The sequence below is a fragment of the Rhinatrema bivittatum genome, chromosome 8, assembly GCF_901001135.1.
Source record: "Rhinatrema bivittatum chromosome 8, aRhiBiv1.1, whole genome shotgun sequence".
NCBI classification, from domain to species: domain Eukaryota; kingdom Metazoa; phylum Chordata; class Amphibia; order Gymnophiona; family Rhinatrematidae; genus Rhinatrema; species Rhinatrema bivittatum.
In genome coordinates this window covers 28834222-28856674 of record NC_042622.1, presented here as the reverse complement: position 1 = coordinate 28856674, position 22453 = coordinate 28834222, and the positions used below count along the sequence as shown (strand labels likewise).

At 43.4% G+C, this 22453-nt stretch overlaps 1 protein-coding gene across 2 annotated transcripts in view; it reads right to left on the bottom strand.

Moving 5' to 3' along the window:
- RIPOR3 (RIPOR family member 3) overlaps positions 1 to 22453 on the bottom strand; it is a 198548-nt gene that overhangs the window by 74140 nt on the left and 101955 nt on the right. For both annotated transcript variants that reach the window (XM_029612994.1, XM_029612995.1), the window contains 2 exons: positions 17050 to 17103; positions 4513 to 4662 (listed from right to left, as the gene is read on the bottom strand). In XM_029612994.1, coding sequence (XP_029468854.1) covers positions 4513 to 4662; positions 17050 to 17103 — 204 coding nt within the window. The remainder of the gene's footprint in view (positions 1 to 4512; positions 4663 to 17049; positions 17104 to 22453) is intronic.

Here is a 22453-nt window from a genome sequence, read left to right as displayed (position 1 = left end):
CTTGTGTAGCTCCTCCTGAAAACACAAACGTTTCCAAGGCCTAAAGAAACATTTTAATTTTAAAAACAATAATACAACTTTAGTCCAAGGCTGTTTTATAGATATAACTAGAAGAACGCCTACCATAAATGATAGCATTTGAAAATTAAAAAAATTGCAAAGATATTCTTTAGTGCCTGATTGCTTGGTAATCGGTTCAAAAGCTAATTGGTCAGCGAGAGCGTTCATGACATCTTTTTTTGGGAGCATGCCAAACAGACAAAACTGGCTTTCATTATTTTAAAATAAATAATATATGAATATAGCAAGGGGTGGCCAACTTTGGTCCTTGAGAGCCACAAACAGGCCTGGTTTGCTGGATATCCACACTGAATATGCATGAGATAGATTTGGATGTATTGCCTCCATTGTAGGCAAATCTATTTCATGCATATTCACTGTGGATAACCTGAAAACCAGGCCTGTTTGTGGCTCTTGAGCACCATAGATGGCCACCCCTGTTATACAGGATGGCTTACTCCAGGGTGAGAGCGATGATGGTGGGGAGAGGGGTAATGCTCTGCTCTCTCATAATTACGTTTTGTTTTGTATGCCTTTTATTATGATGTGTTTTGTTTTGTTTGTTGCATTATTGTTTTTTTTATGTGGAACTTAGAGCAGTCTCATTTTGAGCCCAGGAAAGCAATCTATAAGAGTGTTAAATAAATAAGAATTTTGTTCTGTTTACAGCCTCATTAACTTTTAACAACTGTCTTAATAAATGAAATTCTATATGTTTGTCTTGATTAGACTGTAAACTCTACTGAGCAGGGACTGTTTCTCATGCGTTGTTGTACACTATTGTGTACCTCGAGTTGCACAATAGAAGTGTTGAGTAGTAATAGTAATAGTAGTACATTGGCTTAGGTCTTAAACTTCACAATACATCCAGAGTGTGCACTGAAATAATTTAAACCAAGCCCTGTTCTGTGTTATTGCTCATGCAATGCATCAGAAAGAGACTGGCTGCCTTATCTCCAACAACTTGCATCCTGGATCCATGCCCACCCAAGTTGGTAAAGCTAGCAAGTGAGGGCCTCACAACTTGAGAAACCAAAATTGTGAATTCCTAAGGGCCTGCTTCCTACAGATATTTAAAAAATTGTAGTGCAGCGGCTAATAAAAAAGGCAAACCTGGATCCAGACAAACTACTGAAAACTACTACCCGGCATCCACTATTTATTTATTTAAAAGTCTTGTATGCCGCAACTTCCAAGATGAAATATCTGTTCAGTGTGAATTACATAACAACAGTTATAAAACACATAAAGTAACAGTAAGTAAAACAATATCAACATTAACACATACTTTAAAACAACATAAATGCATACTCGACCAGCTCTCATCCATATGCTTCTTTAAACACTAAAGGGTCGATTTTATAAAATATGATATCCATGCACTCATGTGCGGGCGGGCCCTCGATTCATGCACACGGGGGGGGGGGGAATTTTCAAAAGTATGCGCGGCAACGTAATCAGGCCTACCTACCATTCCTCCCTTTTCCCCTTGGCTCCCTGACCCCTGAACTAACCCTACCTATCCCCATTTTTTTTTTTAAATTTTCATGCTTACTGCTCCTCAGGAGCAGAAGTAAACTCTGCGCGCCAGCTGGTTGCTGACGCACGCTTCCCCGGGACAGCGGCTAATGGCTGTCCCAGGGAAGCGGGCCGGGCTCGTTCTAAAATGCACTCGTGCGTGCGAGGCCTGGCCATGCGCGTAACCCCATGTTTTTACATGCGCGGCCCCTTTTAAAATCAGGCCTTAAGGTTTTCAGCAGACTTCAAGAGCTGCTCAAGGACAGCATCCCACAACTCTGGTGCTGCCATGGAAAAGGCTTTAGCATGAGTTTATTAGTTCTTTATTGGGGGAACCCATAATAATTCTGTCCCAGAAAATTGTAAAGCCCATACAGGAGTATCCCACTTCAATTTATTTGTAAGGATACACCACTCCTCACCATAAAGTAGCTTATGTAAAATCACCAACATCCTGAATCTAATTCGCAAGTTTACTGGTAACCAGTGTAATTGTTGGAGACAAGGAGTTATACGCTCATAATGGCTCATCCCTAACAATGTACGGGCAGCTGCATTCTGTAACAATTGGGGCACTTTTAACAGCCTATCAGAGAGCCCTAACAATAAGGAAACACAAAAATCTAAATGTCCTAAGACTAATGATCTCAAAACAGTTCTGAACAAGGACGCTGGTAGCAATGGCCGAAGAGGTCTTAACGTCTTTAGCTTGAAAAAAAAACACTTTGGACAAGTGATGAATATGGGAATTCATAGCCAACATGGAATCTACAAGGATTCCAAGGCTACGTGCCTCATGAAGGATGACTATAGTTTCACCTTCACAAAAAACTGACCTAATATCCTCCAGGACACCGGCCATGCCAATCCTCGATACTTTGGTTTTCTGAACATTAAGGTCAAGGCCATTCTTTCCCAATCAAGTCCTGATTTGGGTCAAACATTCCTGAAAACGGGCAATGGGAACAAGTCCGGGCTCCTCCCTAGGAATGTATATCTGGATATCGTCCGCATACATGAAACAAAACCACCTTAGTGCTTGCAAAACGCTTCCTAATGGGGCCAAATATACATAGAGAAGAGAGGGAAGACCCTTGAGGGACCCCCTGTTTCAGAATGCTAAGACGAATAATTTGGACCCAATTGAACTTGTTGTTCTCGTCCTCTGAGAAAGGATTTGAACCATTTCAGCACTATTATCCCTTTCCTAGGGAAATTAATAGAACAGTCAGTAAGAGAGGAATTGAAGGACTGGCTAGCAGAGAAAAACTGGCTGGACTGTATCAATCTGGTTTCAGAAAAGGCCATAGAATGTAAACAGTCATAGTCATCCTGATGGATGATCTCCTGAGATATGAGAGAAGCCAGGCAGCTGTGCTGCTGCTCTTGCGGTTCTCTGCAGCATTTGAAACCATAGATTATAATATTTTGCTAGCTCAGTTAACATAAAGTGGTCTAATCTGGTTCAATTCCTTTCTGTCAGACAGGCAAAAAACTGTACACTTCACAGATAACATAGCATGCTGGATATCCATGCATCTAGAACAGGTAAATGTGAATCGGTTATTTACTCTTTCAGATATAATAGAAGGACTAGGGGGCGCTCCATGAAGTTAGCATGTGGCACATTTAAAACTAATCAGAGAAAATTCTTTGTCACTCAACGCACAATTAAATTCTGGAATTTGTTGCCAGAGGATGTGGTTAGTGCAGTCAGTGTAAGTGGGTTTAAAAAGGGTTTGGGTAAGTTCTTGGTGAAGTATATTAACTGCTATTAATTAAGTTATCTTAGAGAATAGCCACTGTTTCTACTGGCATCAGTAGCATGGGATCTTCTTAGTGTTTGGGTAATTGCCAGGTTCTTGTGGCCTGATTTGGCCTCTGTTGGAAACAGGATGCTGGGCTTGATGGACCCTTGGTCTGAGCCAGCATGGCAATTTCTTATGTTCTTATGGGGCCATCCGGATGCCAGGAACTAATCTTCCACAGGTTTTTTTCTTCTTCTGTCAAAGCAAAATGATTTCATCTGGTGGAAGGACGCACTTCAGTGATGTCACTGGGGCACCTTCCTGTCAACCAGATAGTGCTATATTGGTATAGATGGTGCTATAGCGCTACAGATGGTGCTATATTGCTACAGATGGTGCTATATCGGTACAGATGGTGCTATATTGCTACAGATGGTGCTATATTGCTACAGATGGTGCTATATCGCTACAGATGGTGCTATATTGGTACAGATGGTGCTATATCGGTACAGATGGTGCTATATTGCTACAGATGGTGCTATATTGCTACAGATGGTGCTATATCGCTACAGATGGTGCTATATTGGTACAGATGGTGCTATATCGGTACAGATGGTGCTATATTGGTATAGATGGTGCTATATTGGTTATATGGCTATTGAAATATACAGCCATGCACCAATATGGTGCCTTTTGGTTATAGGAGGAAGGCATTCCGACAATGTCACTGAGGCTTGTCCTTCCACCGTCAGTGTTATTTTCGCCAACTGAAGAAGAAAGAAGGCCTGCGGAAGGCTTGGGCCTTGGTCTACTCCCTGGAAACAGAACCCTGCCTTGGGTAAGGCCCCTGGGCCTATTTTTGCTTTTACAGAGAAGTCAATGGGGTCTTCCCCCATTGACTTCAATTAAAATGAATACATAACCGAAACAAAAGAATGAATATTTCTTCATTTCAAACGAATCTAACAAATGACTGTGATGTATGAAATAAACAGCAAACCAAAACGAAGTTTTTGAACCTGTGCTTTCCTAACTTTTAGTATTTATCATAACAATTGGTAAACATTTTAGAATAACACATGAATTCAATTTTTTAAGGCATCTTTGAATTTTGAGCAAGAAACTAAACGTTGTTAAAAGAGTTGCTCATAATGATCATGAAAATGCTGTAAGAACTTTTTCGTACCTCAGTACACTCTTGGAAATTCCTATAGAGCTCGATTAGACTCTCCCGTGATGCTTTTGTGGTGGGGGACAAGGAAAAGGCATGTTTCATATTACAGGCTCCATCTCGCAGTCTCCACTGGATGCAGTAAGTTTCATATAATTCTTCTATCTGGAAGACATTTATATAGATAATAAATCTCTGAACTCTTTTTCTTTGTACTGTTAATGCAGAGACTATATCATGATTTCACCGTTTTCAGAATGTCTTCATGCTCTGTAGTTCATCTTCAAAATGCAAAAAAAGCCACACAAGTTCGGAAACGTTTTTTGTAAAAGATAGTATATAAAAAAGTGGGAAAGACCTCATATGCAAACAATAGGTGCTGCTTTTTGTACCCCAAGAACAGCATTCACTTATTAAGGTGAAATCATACATTCATATGTCACCAAAGTGATTATGCACCCTTTAAATATAATCATTGGGCACCACACTATTTTTGCATAATGGCACACATTTATATGCCACAATGCCACAACTTAATGCACTCTAAAAAAAAAACAAAACAAAGCAGCACTCTTATCCTATAAAGCCGCAATGCCTAATCTACTCCGGATAGGAACAACGGACACTCATGCATATAGGGGCAGATTTTCAAAGGATTTACGTGCATAGGGGGGTTACGCATGCCAGGCCTATTTTTAAAAGGCCCGGAGGCGCGTGTAAAGCCCGGGACGTGTGTAAGTCCCGGGGCTTGAAAAATGGGCGATCCGGAGCAGGGCAGGGGCAGGGCCAGAGGCCTCTGCAAGGCTGCTGGGCCAGGGGATCGCGCGCCGGCAGTCAGGCAGGCGTAACTTCTGAGACAAAGGTACGGGGGGGGGGGGTTCGGGCTGGGGGGCGGGACAGGTAAGGGAGGGGAAGGTGGGGGGGGGGGGGGAATGGGGAAAGCCAGCTGGTCTCACCGAGGGCTCGGCGCGCACAAAATGCACTAGTGTGCACCCCTTTGCGCGCGCCGACCCCTGATTGCGTGCGCATGTTATAAAATCAGGCACACATTTGTGCATGCCAGGTTGCGTGAACAAATGTACGCCGCGTGCGTATGTTTTAAAATCTGCCCCATAATGCGGTTGGTTTCATAACACACGGCCCGACACGGCTCGTGTTTCGAAAACCTTCCTCAGGGGCCTCAGGAATATATTAACCAACTAGTGTCTTAGCTCCAGTTACTACACCCGCATTTCAAAGTGGCTATAACGTTCCTAGCTTTAAAATGCAGGTGTAGTAACTGGATCTAAAACACTAATTGGTTAATATATTCCTGAGGCCCCTGAGGAAGGTTTTCGAAACACGAGCCGTGTCGGGCCGTGTGTTATGAAACCAACCGCATAATATGCATGAGTGTCCGTTGTTCCTATCCGGAGTGGATTAAGCATTGCGGTCTTATAAGCTAAGAGCTCTGCTTTGTTTTTTTAGAGTGCATTAAGTTGTGGCATTGTGGCATATAATAAGTGAATGCTGTTCTTGGGGGTACAAAAAGCAGCACCTATTGTTTGATAAGAGGTCTTTCCCACTTTTTTATATATTATCTTTTACAAAACAATTTTGTTATGTGGCTTTTTTGCATTTTGATATATAACTATACAATCCATCAGTTTTGGGTTTTGTGTTGTCTGTAGTTCATCTTGACAGGTTCCACATTTTGGGGCCTAATTTTAAAAGTGGATGCCCCAGTGGCATAGCCAGAACTGAATTTTTTGAGGGGCCCAAGGTTAAGATAAACATTCAGATATACATTCAGATCTAGGCCCTACTAACTCTACTCTTTATTGATAAATAATGCCTTAGCATGCACCCTACAATGGATTTCTGAGTAGTTTGCAACAGCCATCATGCAAGAGTGACATTTTAAAATATTTTAATTCTATTATTTCAAGCATTTACAGACATTAAAAATGCCTTATTAATCTATATTAATTTTTTTAATATTTTATATTTATAAATACACAATATCATGTAAAAAGTAAACAAAGAACACTTCAGAAACATCATATCCAATCACATAATAGTACAAATATCAATCTATTCTTTTATGAATCCTCTTTCCAAAAATGCATTAAACTATAATAAAACAGCAATAATCATAATAATCATCATAAAAAGATTTGCAACAGGTGCAGAACAGAATTAGGAAATGCAAAAAAAAATTCTAGTTCCTGTGTCACCTCAGTGACAGCAAAACAAATTCCCTTCACTGCCAAACATTTTGTGAAGTAACATAAACCCTACAAAAATAATAAATAAATAAATAAATAAATAAATAAATACTTAGAACTTTACCATACCATAACAGCAGTAACTCTCAGGACTCAAACAGCAGCAACCTTAACTATGAAAAGGCGCAAGACAAATATTACACCAAACCCTAAAACACTAATACACTACCTACTGGGCAAACAAAACAAACCAGACTGCTACAAATCCCTACAAAGAAACTAGATACTAACCAAAATACAGCATCTCTGTCACACATGCATAACACAGACAAACACTTACCTAAGACAGAATAAGGAACTACAAATTAGAAGCAAACATGCAGATAAAACTGAAATGGAAAGCTTGAGAAATCAGTCTCTGTGAGCACTGAAGAGAAAGCAAAATACAAATATATAAGAAATGCACATTCCCAAAGATGGCATATTCCATCGCTGAAAGGCAAAATAATTTTTTTTACCTTTCTTGTCTGATCTTATTTTTCTAATCAGTTGGTCTCAGTCTCTTTTTTCCACCTTGTCTGTCTTTTCCTTGTTCCTTTTCAGGGTCTCTCTTATTCTGTCTTATGTATGTATGTATGTATTTCTTTCTTTCTTTAAAAGGATTTATTACCCACGCCCTCCAATGTTTGAAGCGTGTTACAGCAGTCTTCTTCCTTCCTCCTTCATACACATATACAGACTCTCTCTCACATGTTCTTTCACACACAATCCCACTTTTCCATGCTTTTTCACACATACACGGGTTCCCACACCCACAGACACACAGGCTCTCACTCTCATATGCAGGCTGCCACTCTCACACAAATATACAAGTTCCCACTCTCATATGCTCTCTCTCTCACATGCAGACTCCTGCTCCTACATATACAAGTTATCATTCCCACATGCTCTCTCTCACACACACACTCCTCAGATAGGGTCTCATTCTCATCCCCCCCCCCCCAAAGCAGGCTCCCATTCACATACTCACACAGACAGGATACCATTCACACAAACACACACACACACACCTCTCCAGGCAGGCTACCATTCTCATTCACACACACACACACACACACACACACACTGGCAGGCCACCATTCATACACACACCCCTCCCCAGGCAGGCTACCATTCAGACACACCCACCCCTCCCCAGGTAGGCTACCATCCACAGAAACACTCACTTCCAGGCAGGCTACCATTCACATTCACATACCCCCACCAGGCAGGCTCCCATTCACACCTCCAACCCCCACGCAAGCTCTCATTCACACCCCCCAACCCCCATGCAAGCTCCCATTCACACACTCTCACCTCCAGACAGGCTACCATTTACACACACACACACACACACACACACACACACACACATATACACCCAGGAAGGATATCATTCACATACACGCACAAACACAAAACACAGGCAGGCACCCCATTGGTAGCAAAAGGGGGAGCCTGCTCTGCTGCTGCTCCTCATGTACCTGCTCACAGTATTCACGTGGCTAGCATTCCTCTTTACTGATCTCGCGATGCACGAGATCAGCATAGAGCACCTACTGGCCGCACGGGTTTTGAATGCGCAGGGCCAGCACACATGAGGAGCAGGAGAATGGACGCCTTCCGTGAGGGTTTTTATTTTTTTTTCGACCGCCATCCTCCCGATCCTACTCCTCTTCTCAGCAGCATCACAGGCCTCCTACTCTTCTCGGCCACCGGTGGAATGGGGTCGACCGGCGGCTTTGCAGACCTCTTCCTTCTCTTGCCCGATGTGTCCACTGCGGCCCTGTAACAGGGCTTCTTCTTGGGCCACCGGGCAATGCTGATTGGGTGGGCCATGGCCCACCCATGGCTACACCACCAGTTTGCCTATAATGAGGACTGGGATAAACTAGAGATGGGGAAAGCTAGTTTGGAAGGAACTCTACCCACTTCTCTTCCTTCCCCATCATATTTAAGATGGGGATTTGGGGGTCACTCCAGAAGCATTTAATCTCTTCTGGTTCTGGTTTGAATTTAATCATAACTTTGGCATCCCTCCTTCTGAAGTGAGATTACTTTAGTAATTCCTTGAAGGGGCAGATCAACTAATTCCCAAGGAATTTCTTAATGTCCGAACTCTGAGTAGTAATTCAACCAGTCAAATATGAGACAAATAACTTATAAAAGCACAGCCATTTCATTTGGAATTGTGGGGGATTATTCTAGGTTTAGTGCAGGGAGGTCAACTCCAGTCCTTGAGGATCTCATACCAGGATAGCTCTAATGAATATACATGAGATAGATTTTCATGCACACTGTCTCACTTGTATGCAAATCTACCTCATGCTAATTCATTAGTGATATCCTGAAAACCAGGATGGTTTGCAGCCCTTGGTTTAATATTTTTAGTGACCCTTTTATCCTGGATGCTCAGAAAATTGATTAAGGACTGTGGGCTCTGTTCTAGCTCTCAGGAGGAGGACAGAAAGCCAACATGGAGGGAGTGGAAAATCCTATGCTTGTCTCCTAATTAGAAAGCAAATTATTTTCATCTTCTTACAGCAGTAGTATATCTTAACGTACACTGAACTATATTTTAGCAATATATTCTTGCTTTCTTGTGTATTAAATTCTTTACTGTAGACACAAATTGTCAACAGTAAAGCATTTTAGTGTAGCAGACTCTTTGATCAAATGATGCTTTAAAGAAGCCTTCACCATCCATGAAAATGAGGGTATGGGGAATATGAGCTCATGAGTTAGAACAAATGATCAGGCATTAAAAGTAATTCACTTTATCTATCATGTTAAGTTTTCGCCCCATTCATTGCTGATCATTTCACAATGCAGTATATTTCTTTTTGTCAAACGTATTGACATCCTTCTTTTAAACCAGGGCATGAAAGCACAGCAGACAAAAACTGCCAGTAGAGAAGTAATCTGGTGGTTAGAGCAGTGGGCTGTGAACCAGGGAAGTCAGAGTTCAAATCCTGCTGATGCTCCTTGTGACCTTGGGTAAGACATTTCACTCTGTAGTGCCTCTCAGGTACAGATTTATTTATTTACATCTTTTTACTATACCGACATTCAAGACGAAAATTCTTATCACGCCGGTTTACATCGAACCAGAATTGGAAAAAGTTACAAATAACAAGTACCTTCAAATCAATAAATATAAAATATAGATGAGAGAAAGATGTATAACAAGGGGGAATGACACAACATAACAAGGGCTGATTAACAATAATGTGGAAGGAACAACTGGATTACGGGCAATCTCCGCACGTGGTGCGGATCACGAGTAGGGACACAGTAACATGGGGGGGAGGGGGTATGGGGAGGGCGAGGCCAGCGGGGTCAGGAAGGGAAAGAATTCGCAGTCGTAGTAACCAGCATTGTACGTGTCAGTGTTGCGGGATGTTAAGGAAAGGCTTGTCTGAATAACCAGCTCTTCAATTTCTTTCTAAAGGTGAGCGGGCATTGTTCCTGGCGAAGTTCTGTGGGTAAAGCGCTCCAGTGCGTAGGTCCGGCGGTAGAGAAGGCGCGTTTTCTTAATGAGGGGTGGAGCGTAGCCTTGGCCTAAGGGGTGAGGAGGGTTGCTTTGTAGGCAGTTCTAATCGGTCTGGAAGAGGTATGAACCTGGAATGGGATGTTTAGCTGTAGGGAGGATTGATTTAAAGGTTAATTTAAAGGTTAATTTTAAAAGCCCGGGGCTGGTGCAGGCTGAGCGGATTTTAACCTCTGCTGGGATATGCGCGTATCTACCAGGGCGTGCGCATCTCATAGGATTTTAAAAAAAGGGTGGGGTGTGGGCGGGAACATGAGATGGGCGCATAAATACTCACGTGATCCAGCATGCGCTGAGGCCCCCTGCCGTGTAACCTTTCTTCTGCTATCGATGATGTGTACATTAAAAATTACAGAAAAACAGGGGTTTTAAGGGTGGGATCTAACTGGGGGGGGAGTTAAGGGTATTAAACTAGGAGGGTTTGGAGAACCTATTACTTAACTGGGCGAACTTGGGACAAATTGGTAAAACTGGGAATAGCGTTGGCATGCACCCCTTTTAAAATCCCTTGATTTATGTGGTAGAAGTGGCATTTGTGCACACCCACTTAAAATTTGGTGCACATGTACGTGCGGCCAGGCTATTTTACAAGATGCACCCATATACGCACGTATGTTATAAAATAGCTGCGTTCCTGGGAGCGGGGCCGACTTTTGCTTGCCAATGTGCACCCATGTGCTGGTTTGAAAGGAACCCTCTTAGATTATGAACCCTTTGGGGAGTGAAATTACTACAATACTCAAATTGCAATCTTCTTTGAAGTGGCTAACCGATCATGAAAGACAAAATTAAAATTAAAAAATAACACCAACTACAGTTAAGGCACAGAATCCCATACAGCAAAAATGTGTGTTCCAAGAATTTGGTCATAAACAATCATCACCACTGCAATCTGACAATTCTTGTTTTCACTAATAACCAGAAATTGTTAGATTAATTAAAATGGAACATAAACATTACAAAATGTCCTTGTTTATGACATCCTTTGACTCTTGTTATCAGGATTCCCAAAGTTTTTTTGTATCGTCCAATAAAAAATGTGCTTACAGATGTTGCCAAAACAAGAAAATTTCAGGAATGAGAACAGTGAATCCTGATATAAACAATCTTTGGTCAATCCCCCTTCCCTACTAAAATAAAAAGTAATTAGCTAGCAATGGAGTAGGGATCCCTGGTTCCTGAGTGACAAACTTCATCAGCTTTTCATGACACCTGCCATGCAACTGAACAGTGTGAGGTCCAAGTTATGCAGAGCGGATTGAATAGCGTCATTTTGCATAAACATGGATCAAGGTGAAATCGTGAAAGGTTTCCAGCACTCAAAAGACCGGTTCTGATTCACATGTGTTTTTTTCATCGGGCCCGATCGCGGTTTTGTTTATCGGCTGCGCCCGAACCAATAAACAAAAAACCCACCCCGACCCTTTAAAACTAATCCCTTAGCTTCCCCCACCCTCCCGACCCCCCAAAAAACTTTTTACAGGTACCTGGTGGTCCAGTGGGGGTCCCTGGAGCGATCTCCTGCTCCCGGGCCATCAGCTGCCACTAATCAAAATGGCGCCGATGGCCCTTTGCCCTTATCATGTGACAGGGTATCCGTGCCATTGGCCGGACCCTGTCACATGGTAGGAGCACTGGATGGCCGGTGCCATCTTGTACTCCTACCATGTGACAGGGGCTGACCAATGGCACTGGTAGCCCCTGTGACATAGTAAGGGCAAAGGCTATCGGCGCAATTTTGATTACTGGCAGCCGACAGCCTGAGTGCAGGAGATCGCTCCCGGACCCCCGCTGGACCACCAGGGGCTTTTGGCAAGTCTTGGGGGACCCTCCTGACCCCCACAAGACTTGCCAAAAGTCCAGCAGGGGTCCGGGAGCGACCTCCTGCACTCGGGATGAATGGGATGTCTGTTGGATGACTGGATGAATATGCCTATATCTGTACGACAGGCCTGCATTTTCGACCTGTTTTGTATTGATGGTTAAGGTTATATCTGTCTATGTTGATGTGTTTTTGTACTCTGGTTTGGTTGTATTGGTACTGTACCACAGGTTGCGGCTCATGGAAATTGTCAATAAAAATAATTTTGGCAAAAAAAAAAGAGCGATATTTAATCCAAAATTCCACCTTACTGAAATTAGCTGGTTTGCTTGCGTTTGTATGCATAACTTTTTCAAATGCATGGAAAACAACTAATGCATAGCAATCCTATGCAAATAAAATAACGCAGTTTGCCAAAAATAAGGGAAGCCATATTATTTTAACTACAACTCAAGAGTTGTAGCTATTTTTCCGCAGAAGCATTGGGATGCTAATGCACATCCCGATGCTCCCGCGCTGATATTTAAAGAGCCACATAGCCCAAAAGAACCCCCCCTTCCACTGTGTCCAAATCTCCCTGGGGGTCTGTTCAGACCCTCACCGCCTGACAAGGTGGCACAACCTTAAAAAGTAACAAAAATAGAAATGATGTCACGTGGTGCTGCCCACCCCCTTGCCAAACCCATCCCCTTTTCTCATATTGTCCCCCCAACTAAATAGCCCCTTAAATCAAATATCCTCACCCCTTCCATATCAACCCCTTACCCTGGACCCCCTACCATACAACATAATCCCTGGTAGTCTAGTAACCCCAATCCTGACTCCCCTTGCACATAAAAGGAATCCCTGGTGTTCTAGGGACCCCCCCCCCCCATCCCCAGACTCCCCATCTTAAAAAGATAACCCTAGTGGTCTATTGGCGGTCCAAAACGCCCTCTACGACCCAGGCCAGTTGACACCATATTCCAAAATGGTGCCGACCAGACTTTGCCCCATCACATGATTGGCGCTAAGGCCAGTTGGTGCCATTTTTTTAACATGGCAATGACTATCCCAGAGCCTTGGGCTGCTGTATGGTATGGAGGGTCTGGGTAGTGCCTACACCACCAGAGATTCCTTTTATGTGAAGTTCTTGGAGGAGAAGTCCATTACCTGCTATTAAGTTCACTTAGAGAATAGCCACTGCCATTAGCAATGGTTACATGGAATAGACTTAGGGTTTGGGTACTTGCCAGGTTCTTATGGCCTGGATTGGCCACTGTTGGAAACAGGATGCTGGGCTTGATGGACCCTTGGTCTGACCCAGCATGGCATGTTCTTATGTTCTTAAAGGGATTGGGGGTGGGGCCTCTAGACTACCAGGGATTATGTTGGGTGTTATGGGGTTTCTCGAGGACCTGGGGGGTGGGATGTTTTATTCAGGGGCGGGGGGGGGGGGGGGGGAAAATTTGAAAAAAGGGAGAGCATCATCCCACAACATTTATTTCTATTTTTGTTACTTTTTTAAGGCTGTGCTGCCTAGACAAGTGGCAGGAGGGTGGGTGGCGGATCTGGACACAGTGGGAGTGGGCTTAGTTTTGGCCTTTGTGGCCCTTTAACACAATGGCTGCCCCAAGCGTTTTCCCCCCATTTCCTCACAAAATGTTTTATAATGGGTTTTTTCTACAATAAAAAATATTGCAGGGAAACGACTGCAATATTTTACCTGGGAGGGGCCTAGTATCACAGAAATGCCCGCCCCCCCCCCCCCCAAGATATTTCACCCTTCCCACAGTAAAATATAGCACTATAGTAAATGACCCCTGAAGTTTGTAGCTGAGGCAATGGACGGTGTAGTATCTTGCCTAAGGTCACAAGGAGCCTTGCATTCTCTGGTTCTCAGCCCACTGACCTAATCACTAGGCTACTTCTTCACTCCAAAATCAGTGGTAATGCAGGCATTTAACACACTCCAACGCCTATGGTACTGCTTAATGTGCATTCATGAGGCAAGCGCATCAGTGCAAACCCATTAATGCAATTAAGGCATAGATCTTCCCATTAACATGCACTAACGTAAAATATTTGAAACTGTTAAAATGTCATGCAGAGCAGTTCATTTAAATATAATGCGGCTTCTGTTAACACATGCATCAGCATTATTATGGCTGCTGTAACAACCAAAAATATTGCTTCTTCTGGTACTTTAAGAATTTCATGACTGTACCTTTTAAATACATTCAAAGGGGTGAAGGTGGTTTCTCCTGGCACAGTTTTCAAGGTTTTCACATTTTTTAGAGAAGACCAAATGAAATTTTGGTAACAATTTACTCAAGTCCAATAAGGAAGCAAACTGGCCTTCTAAGGCCTGGACACTATTCAGAGTGCCTTTAAACAAGTCATCTTGAGACTTAAAGTGGGATCTTAGCTCCAAAAAAGAATTATCCAGATATCTTAGAATCCATATGAATAATAGCTTTCCAAATTTCCTGAAGGGTATTATCCCAAAATGAAATTAATAGGCCACTTCCCTCTAATCTTCCAACAGCTGCTTCTTTCTGCACCTTCTAGCATTCTGCCAAAGAGTCTCTCAGTAATGCCTGTAGCAATCCTAACCCCAGTTCTGTTTGGTATCCCTAGGCAGGGGGTGAGGGAGAGGAAACTGATCCCAAGAGCTCCTGTTGCAGTGCCAGTCTGCTCAGTCAAACTCAGCAATGGAAGCATTCAGGATCCAGACTTAACAAGATCTCCAAGCCCAAGGAACAGGAGTGGTGCTGGTGGTAGTGATTCCTCGAAACACTGCATAGTTCCCTAGACCCCTCAAGGAAACATCCAGAACGAAAGGGCTCACTGACGGCTGAACAACAAAACTATCTATTCCTTCAATCACTGACAGAAAAACCAAAGAGGGGGATATTCTGCTGCCTGCCATTCCTTTTCCCCTTCGTGGTTACCCCTTGATGTTACCCAGGTAGAGAGTCCATCAAGCTAAGTTGAGAGAACATTGCACAAATCTCATCTTTGGGTGAGTTTCCTCACTTTGAAGGTCATTGAATCTTCACAAGAGAGCACTGTTCTGTTCGTACATCTCACTTTGAAGGTCACAGTGGCCCCTAACCCCTACACTAATACCTAAACCTCAACTAGAGTTACTAGATGGGCCTCCCATAGAGATATAAATACCTATCTAGTGTGAGGGCATTACAGCCAGGCTCTCTCTCTCTCACTCTCACTCTCCTGTTTCAGGCACAATGCACAGCATAACACCAGAAAAAAAGGTGTAGTCATTTCTGGCATTAAATTTCACAATAGTGTGTGTTATTACACCATGGCACACAATGTTAAGCACTCATTTTCATAAACTCCTCTCATTTGACTACATTTTTTTAAATTTGCATATGCATCCCGCGATGTGTTATCTATCGCATACGTTATGTTATCTTGGGCATTAGGGCCCTAACGCCTGCGATAAAGCCCTAACGTGAATTGATTAATGACCCCATTAGCTCCTAAATTTAGTGGCTCAGCTTTTGTTTTTTAAATATCAGCCTGTGTATGCTATTGTTATGATGGGCAGCTCACAGGACAGCTTCGTGAGCAGCTGCACTTATCCCAGGCATGGCAGGGTCTCTCTCCACGGGGATGCACATGTGAGTGACGTGCAGCACTTGGATGCTGTCCTCCTTGGGCTCTTCCTCGGGCCACTCTATGCGCGCGCCCCAGCACGTTTCAAGACTTAAAGGGGCAGCGGCAGAAAAAGTCCCTGCAGCGCCCTTTTGATGATATCAACAGCCTGCCTATTTAAGGCACTCAGGGACCTTGCATTGGCACCTCAACAATGGGTCTCCTTCTTTAGCAATGTGTGTTGCTCTCCAGTTCCTGTTCTTGTTTGTCCTGCATTCCTGGTTCCTGTTTGTCCTGCCGTTCCTCATTCCTCTCGCCCTGTCTAGCCTTGCCTTGTCCTGCCCACTTCGTCCAGTGTCTTTTGTGTGTCTTCGTCACCCTTAGCCTGACTTTCAGATTCTGACCACGATTACCTTCCACCTGGAGCTGATTTCTTATCATGATTGCCTGCCACCCGGACCTAACCAAGGCCTGGATTCATCATTCCTGACAGAATGATGAATCCTGCGAAAATGGGGGGGTGGGCCTGCGAAAGCCCGCAGCCTTCGCACCATGGTGGTGCGCCGGCTGCTGGCTTTCACACCGAATAGCGCCACCATGGTGATATTCGGAGTGCTACTGCCGACGATAATGTTAGTATCATTATCGCCGTCAGCGAAGACACCGCCGACTCCGCCCCTCCCCACCCCGACTCCTCCCCTCCCCCTAATTTGCGTTCTATTGCATGCGAAAAGTCCCTTTTTGCATACGATAAAGGCTTATTACACACGATACGGCCGTATCGCATGCAATAAGCCTTTGATAAATGACCCCCCCCCCCCCCCCCCCCCCCCCCAAGATTGCCAGCTGCCTGGACCTTGCTTGCATCTGACCACGTCTCTCTGCAGCCTGCCCCAACTTTGGCCTGCCTTCAATACCTCAAATCTGCTACCTGCTCTGACTCCAGCATGCCCTTCAGACTCTTGCTTCTGACCACACTAGGGACCCACATAAGCCCTGACAGCTGCCAGAACCCAAGGGCTCAACCTTCAAGGGAGATGGCTGGTATAGGTGAAGCTCAAGCTTGGCCCGCTTCAGGGCACGTTTGCCAGCTGTTGGCGTAGGCCTCATAGGTTCGTCTACGAGGCTGCTTCCACTACACCACAGCAACAATGACTCACAGCCACGCCAACCATCACAGCTATAAGGGGTCTAATGTGGCTGTTTGAATTTAAAAATTGGACAGATCCCAAAATAAAATCATAAATGTCACAATAAATGCACAACTTGGTTAAGTACCAGCATTTGTTTTGAAACTTAAAGCTTAAGCAATAGACATAAATGTTCCTTACTTTGCTGATATGGAATTCCAGTTTTCGAATATACCTTTCAACAGTACGAATTTCCTTTGAATAGAAACAAATGAGTATTGAGTAGTATTTATTTCAGAACTCAAGAAAGGATTGGACAATCACAACGGAAATTATGGAAGTTATGGTGAAGTAAGGATACAGATGGAGGTTAAATAGAGTCTGTGGTATTGCAACAGGAAGGGAATATGGGCAGAGGAGATGAGCCTGGTCGTCACTATCGGATATCATTTATTTCTCTGTTTCACACACAAAATGTTAATACAGCTTTAATGTGATATCAGCATAAGGTCATTTGAGAGTGAAAAGGCTGCACTTTGCACCACTACATCATGACCAAAATATTTGGCACTTTACCTCCTTCTCGGCAATAAGGCACAGAAATACCAGTGACTGTGATAAATAAAGCAGGTATCAAACCAAATGCAATGAATGCTTCTCCATTTTACTGCTCTGTGCTTTAATTCCAGTTTAACAATAATGTAAGAAACACTATTGGATCATCTCCGATTCTCCATGGACAAGCAGGACAATAATCAGCCCCACAAGTGGGTGATGTGATATCCAAGGGTTTCAAGACAGAAAAGCTGACTCAGAGCTCTGAAAACATGAGAAGAATTTCTGAGCATGTGCTGATATTCCTACCCAGCAGCCACGTGAGTCTCCTCAGTCTTTTTCCTTCTGCTTGTGTGAAAGGACACATTTTGTTCTCTCTTCAAACTGCTCACCAAATTTTTTTCGGGTTAGTTTATTATTTTCTTCTCTTAACAAAGTACTTTTGTTCTTTCCATTTTCTGCTAGTCTCCAACAAAAAAAGGTTTACTTTTATTAATGTTACATTTTTGTCTCAAAAATGAGTTCAAACTCGTCTCTGCCCTCTTTATGATGGCAGACAGCAATCCAGGCTTTAAAGATGACCTCACTGCTTGTCATTGTGCGATCAACATGTTTGCTATGGTCCCTGTTGACACCTTTCATACAATCTACCAAACTGTATTTCCTGGGCCCAAATGGCTTCACAACTTCAACCCAGTCAAACATGGTTTCTCATTCATGAAAAGAACTTCTCCATGTGGATTTCATATTCTCTCTCTTACACTCAGATCAGGACAACCTCAATCCAGAGTGAAAGTCCATCAAGTAAGAGCTTTAGCAGCTTCCTTAGCACATTTTTGCTCTGCTTCCATAGAATATCCAGTATTTGTAAAGCTGCCAATTGGTCTTTTGTCCACACATTCACTGTTCATTACTGCCTAGAAAATATTTTCATGTCGCAATAGACGTTTTGGACAGTTAACAAAAGCTTGCTTAATTAATTCCTTCAACTCTCCCTCCAACTTCTTCAAAAGCGAGTTGCATGTTACCCATTACCATATAACAAACATTTTCATGCAACCCTCAGTTTAGATGATTACTTTCCTGCTTGTCCACAGAAAAAGCAAAGCTGCTTATCTGTACAAGTATTCTCTGTGGACAGCAGGACAAATCAGCCACACAATCCCACCCTCTTCCCCTTAGAGCTGAAGGTTATCTTGCTACAAAGACTGAGGAGACTCGCATGGTGGCAGATGCATAGGAATATCCATGCATGCTCAGAAAACCTTCATAGAGAGCTTTTCCATATCAGCCCCATCAGATATCATCAACTGCTTGTCTGACTGATTTGTCCTGCTGTCCATGGAGAACACCTGCTACAGGTAAGTAACTTTGGTTTCTTGCAGCACCACATAAAGACCAAGAAATATGAAATTTGTGTATCCCATTTAAGTTGCATATCAATAAGTGGAAAGGCCCAGGAATGGTCGTTTATTATTAAAATATACATTTTGCAAGTAATTTTCTAAAGGATGTACATACATAAAACTGAGTTTTACATGCATAAATGTACTTTATGTGTACAAGTGGGCTTTTGAAATTTTCTACCATTCACAGGGCTGAATTGTCAAAAGGTTTTACACGTGTAAATGGGCTTTTGAAAATTTCTATGATATAGGCTACTTTTATGTACATAACTCCTTTTGAAAATTACCTCCATTATACACACAGTTGAGGAACGATGAACTCTAATGAGCTCTTTAGTCAATAAGAGTATGAAGCTCCTAGAATTTGTCACATCTCTTTTCCTAATGTTTCCTGTGCTGGGTGTTATTTCCTTTTTCCTGTCTGGAAGTAAAGAGAACCCCAGAAGTTGAGCAACAAGTAGCTTTTGTCTTTATAGCTTCTTTGAACACAATAAGATACATTTTTCACAATAACCAGTTGTAAGAATGTGCATTCATTTAAAACGAATGGGTATAATGCAACAAATAAGATCATTTTTGTTTTATTAATGGCTCTCCAAACCCAACGGAGGGAGTCCATGAATATAAACAAACATTTTTGTTTTATTCATTTATGTTTTCCTTTCATCTATGGCCCACTGAAAAGCGTTGCAGTGAAAGTGGTAACTATAGCAGCCAAGCAAGGCTTATGAGAGGTGACAATCAGAAGAAAGCCGAGGCGGAAGAAATAGGCAAATAGACAGGATGGAGGAACAAGCAAGGTGAAGGGGGTTTTTTTTTGTTTTGTTTTTTTTAATAAATTAGGCTATAGCTGGCATCCAGATTAAGTGACATTGACACTCTTTTCCTTTAAGATCTGAGCATATGCAAAGAAACTTCATTTTCTCTGTTGGATTTCACAGGGAAAGGTTGCCTTTTCAGGAGCTCTCTTAGAGTCAAAGAAAAGGTTTAAAAAAGGAGATAAAAGAATTTGGGCATTGGCCCCAAGGTCTTTTTGTTATCTTCACTGCTGCAATTACAATGCTCTCACTGTGAGAGAGAGACAGAGGTCCTGCTGCATTCTGTCTGTTCACTGGAGAAGGGAAAGGGCAGAGGAGGAGACAGAGAAGCAAGGCCCGTGAACAAATGGCAGTGATGTTTTGTCTTTGACAGCACAGTGCACTGCTTGACTACAGAGAGAGAACAGAAGAGCAAACTCGTTCGTTTCTTCTCTAGCAGATAGTTTGTGTGTATGTGTAAAAGGAATTATCAGCAGTGCACACATGCACATTGTGTGTGTGTGTGAGAAACATTTCTGCACACACTGCGAAAGATAGCCCTAGCCAGACAGAGACTGAGTTTGCCACTGTGCTTCATGAGTACTGAAGTGACCTCAGTCTTTCAACTTGATTGAGTGTGTGTGACAGATACTCAGGCAGTACTACACTGGTACAACTGGTGAGTGATACAATATCAATAAAGGATAATGCGCCATCAAAAACCCTAGTAGCCACTTCCAATTCCATCATCTCACTGCAAGCAAAGGGGACAGGAGGGAATGGCAGTGGGAAAGGACTGGCTGTTGCTACAAAGCCAGCCCAGCCTGTCAGAAGCACAAGCAGTAGAAGCAGTGAGAAAAGAAAAAGGGAATCTTGCCCGTAAACTTAAAAGAGACTTTTTTAGTCACAGAGAGCCAGACATGAAAGCTGACTCAAGCCATAGGAAATTAAAATTGTGAGCGTATGCTCCACAACAGCCTGCTCCTCTCCCTCTTGCTTTGGAGCAGAAGCAAAAGATGTGAGAGCCATCCAAGGCTGGCATTAGCAGAACAGGGACAAAAATCAGGGGCAGCAGAAGATCAATACCCATAATCATCGGTGCATACCTTCATGATTACTGCTTCTGAGGTAATGGAGGCAGCATTTCAAAAAACAATACTTACATGTTTGCCATGGATTGTGACCCATGGGTGAAAAGGAGCCTCTCCCTCTGGTCTCAGTGTCTCACTTACATGACAGACATTCTTGCAGCTCTATTGCATGAACAGAAGCACCAGAGGCAGAGCTGCAATGGGAATGTAGTGCAGAAAAGAGTGGCCACTCCCGAGAGTAGTGTGAGTACAAGCAGCACCCTGTCCTCTCTTTCCTCAATATACCACAGCCATGCTGCTCCCACAGAACCATCTCTCCTGAAATAGGCCAAAGCTAGAGCAACTGTCCCTAGCAGCACCTCTAGAGACCCTTATCCTACTCCAGCAAAGGAGGCCTGAGCAGAAATTTCTGTGATATGCTCTGTGACAGAGCCCATGGAGGACATGGCCACAAATCTGCTGCCATATTGGGCACACAAGTTTAGATCTGGCCAAGGTGGCTCAGCATTATCTTTCCTACCCACCAGAGTGCCTAGCGAACATGTCTTTTCAATGGCAGGGGACATCGTAAGCCCTCATAATTCAAGGCTGGCACCAGAGATGATGGAAAGTTGGTCTTCTTGAAAATCAATCTGCCTTTGCTGGGTTTCTCAAAATTCCCATGCTAGTGGCAGGACAAAGTATGTTAAGGGTCTTGCTACCACTCTGTCTAGCTGCCATGTCCCTGACACAACACCTTGGGGGGTTTTCTGCCACACTCCTGATGCTACACCTTGGTAGTGCTGCTGCCACTCTGTCTTACATCTCACAAGCTACTTACTGTCACTTTCTCTTTCTCACCCTCCTCAGCCAGTCCCTCACCACCTAATCCAACCCTCAAACTGCAACTAATCCCTTCCTTCAAAAGTCCCTCCTCCAAACACCAACTTGCCAGGGTCAGTGGTAACATTTTCCTTTGGGTCCTGGTCCAAAGGTGGATGACAAATAGTGGGAAGAGAAGGCAGGCTAATGATAGGGCAACATATTTCTCTTGAAAAGGCTCAGTGGTGGGTGAGGACAGAGGAGCAGTGGTAATTTCCACTGGTCAATGTACACTCAGCCCTCTCCTCCCCTGATGACTGATCCCAAACCTGATGATGATCTGCAAATGGCAACAATACTGGTAATGAAAGACATCAGGGTACTTTTGAGCTAGTGCAAATTCACAGACCCTGAAGCATCCCTGATCTCTCTTCCTAAAGGGCCTTCTGTTATGACAGAAACGTATGCAAAGGCAGAGCCACTGCAGGGCCTGTGAATGCATTCTGGCTCACCGACTCCTCACGGATCTCCACAATTAATGCTGCTACAGGCACCTGAAGAGCGCAGCCATTTGAAGCAGTTGTAGCCCCAACTGAAGGCATCATGACCCTATTTGGGTTCCTGACCCACAGTTTGGGAATCCCTGCAGTAGACAGTGTGTACCACTGTCATGCATTCTAGCTCTACATGCTAAACAAGATGCAAGATGCAAGACCCATCAGAGCGGCACACAAAGGAACCCTTCAAGTTCCCCCAACTAAATCCTCTCGTCTAACCTCCACGAAAGAGCGGGCATTCTCCACAGCTAGCTCCATCATCTGGAACAACCTGCCGACTGATCTAAGACTGGAACCCTGCCTGATTACCTTCCGAAAAAAAACTCAAGACTTGGCTTTTCATCCAAGCCTTCCCATAAGCCAAACATTACAACAGTTCTTTCGTTTAGCCCAACAGA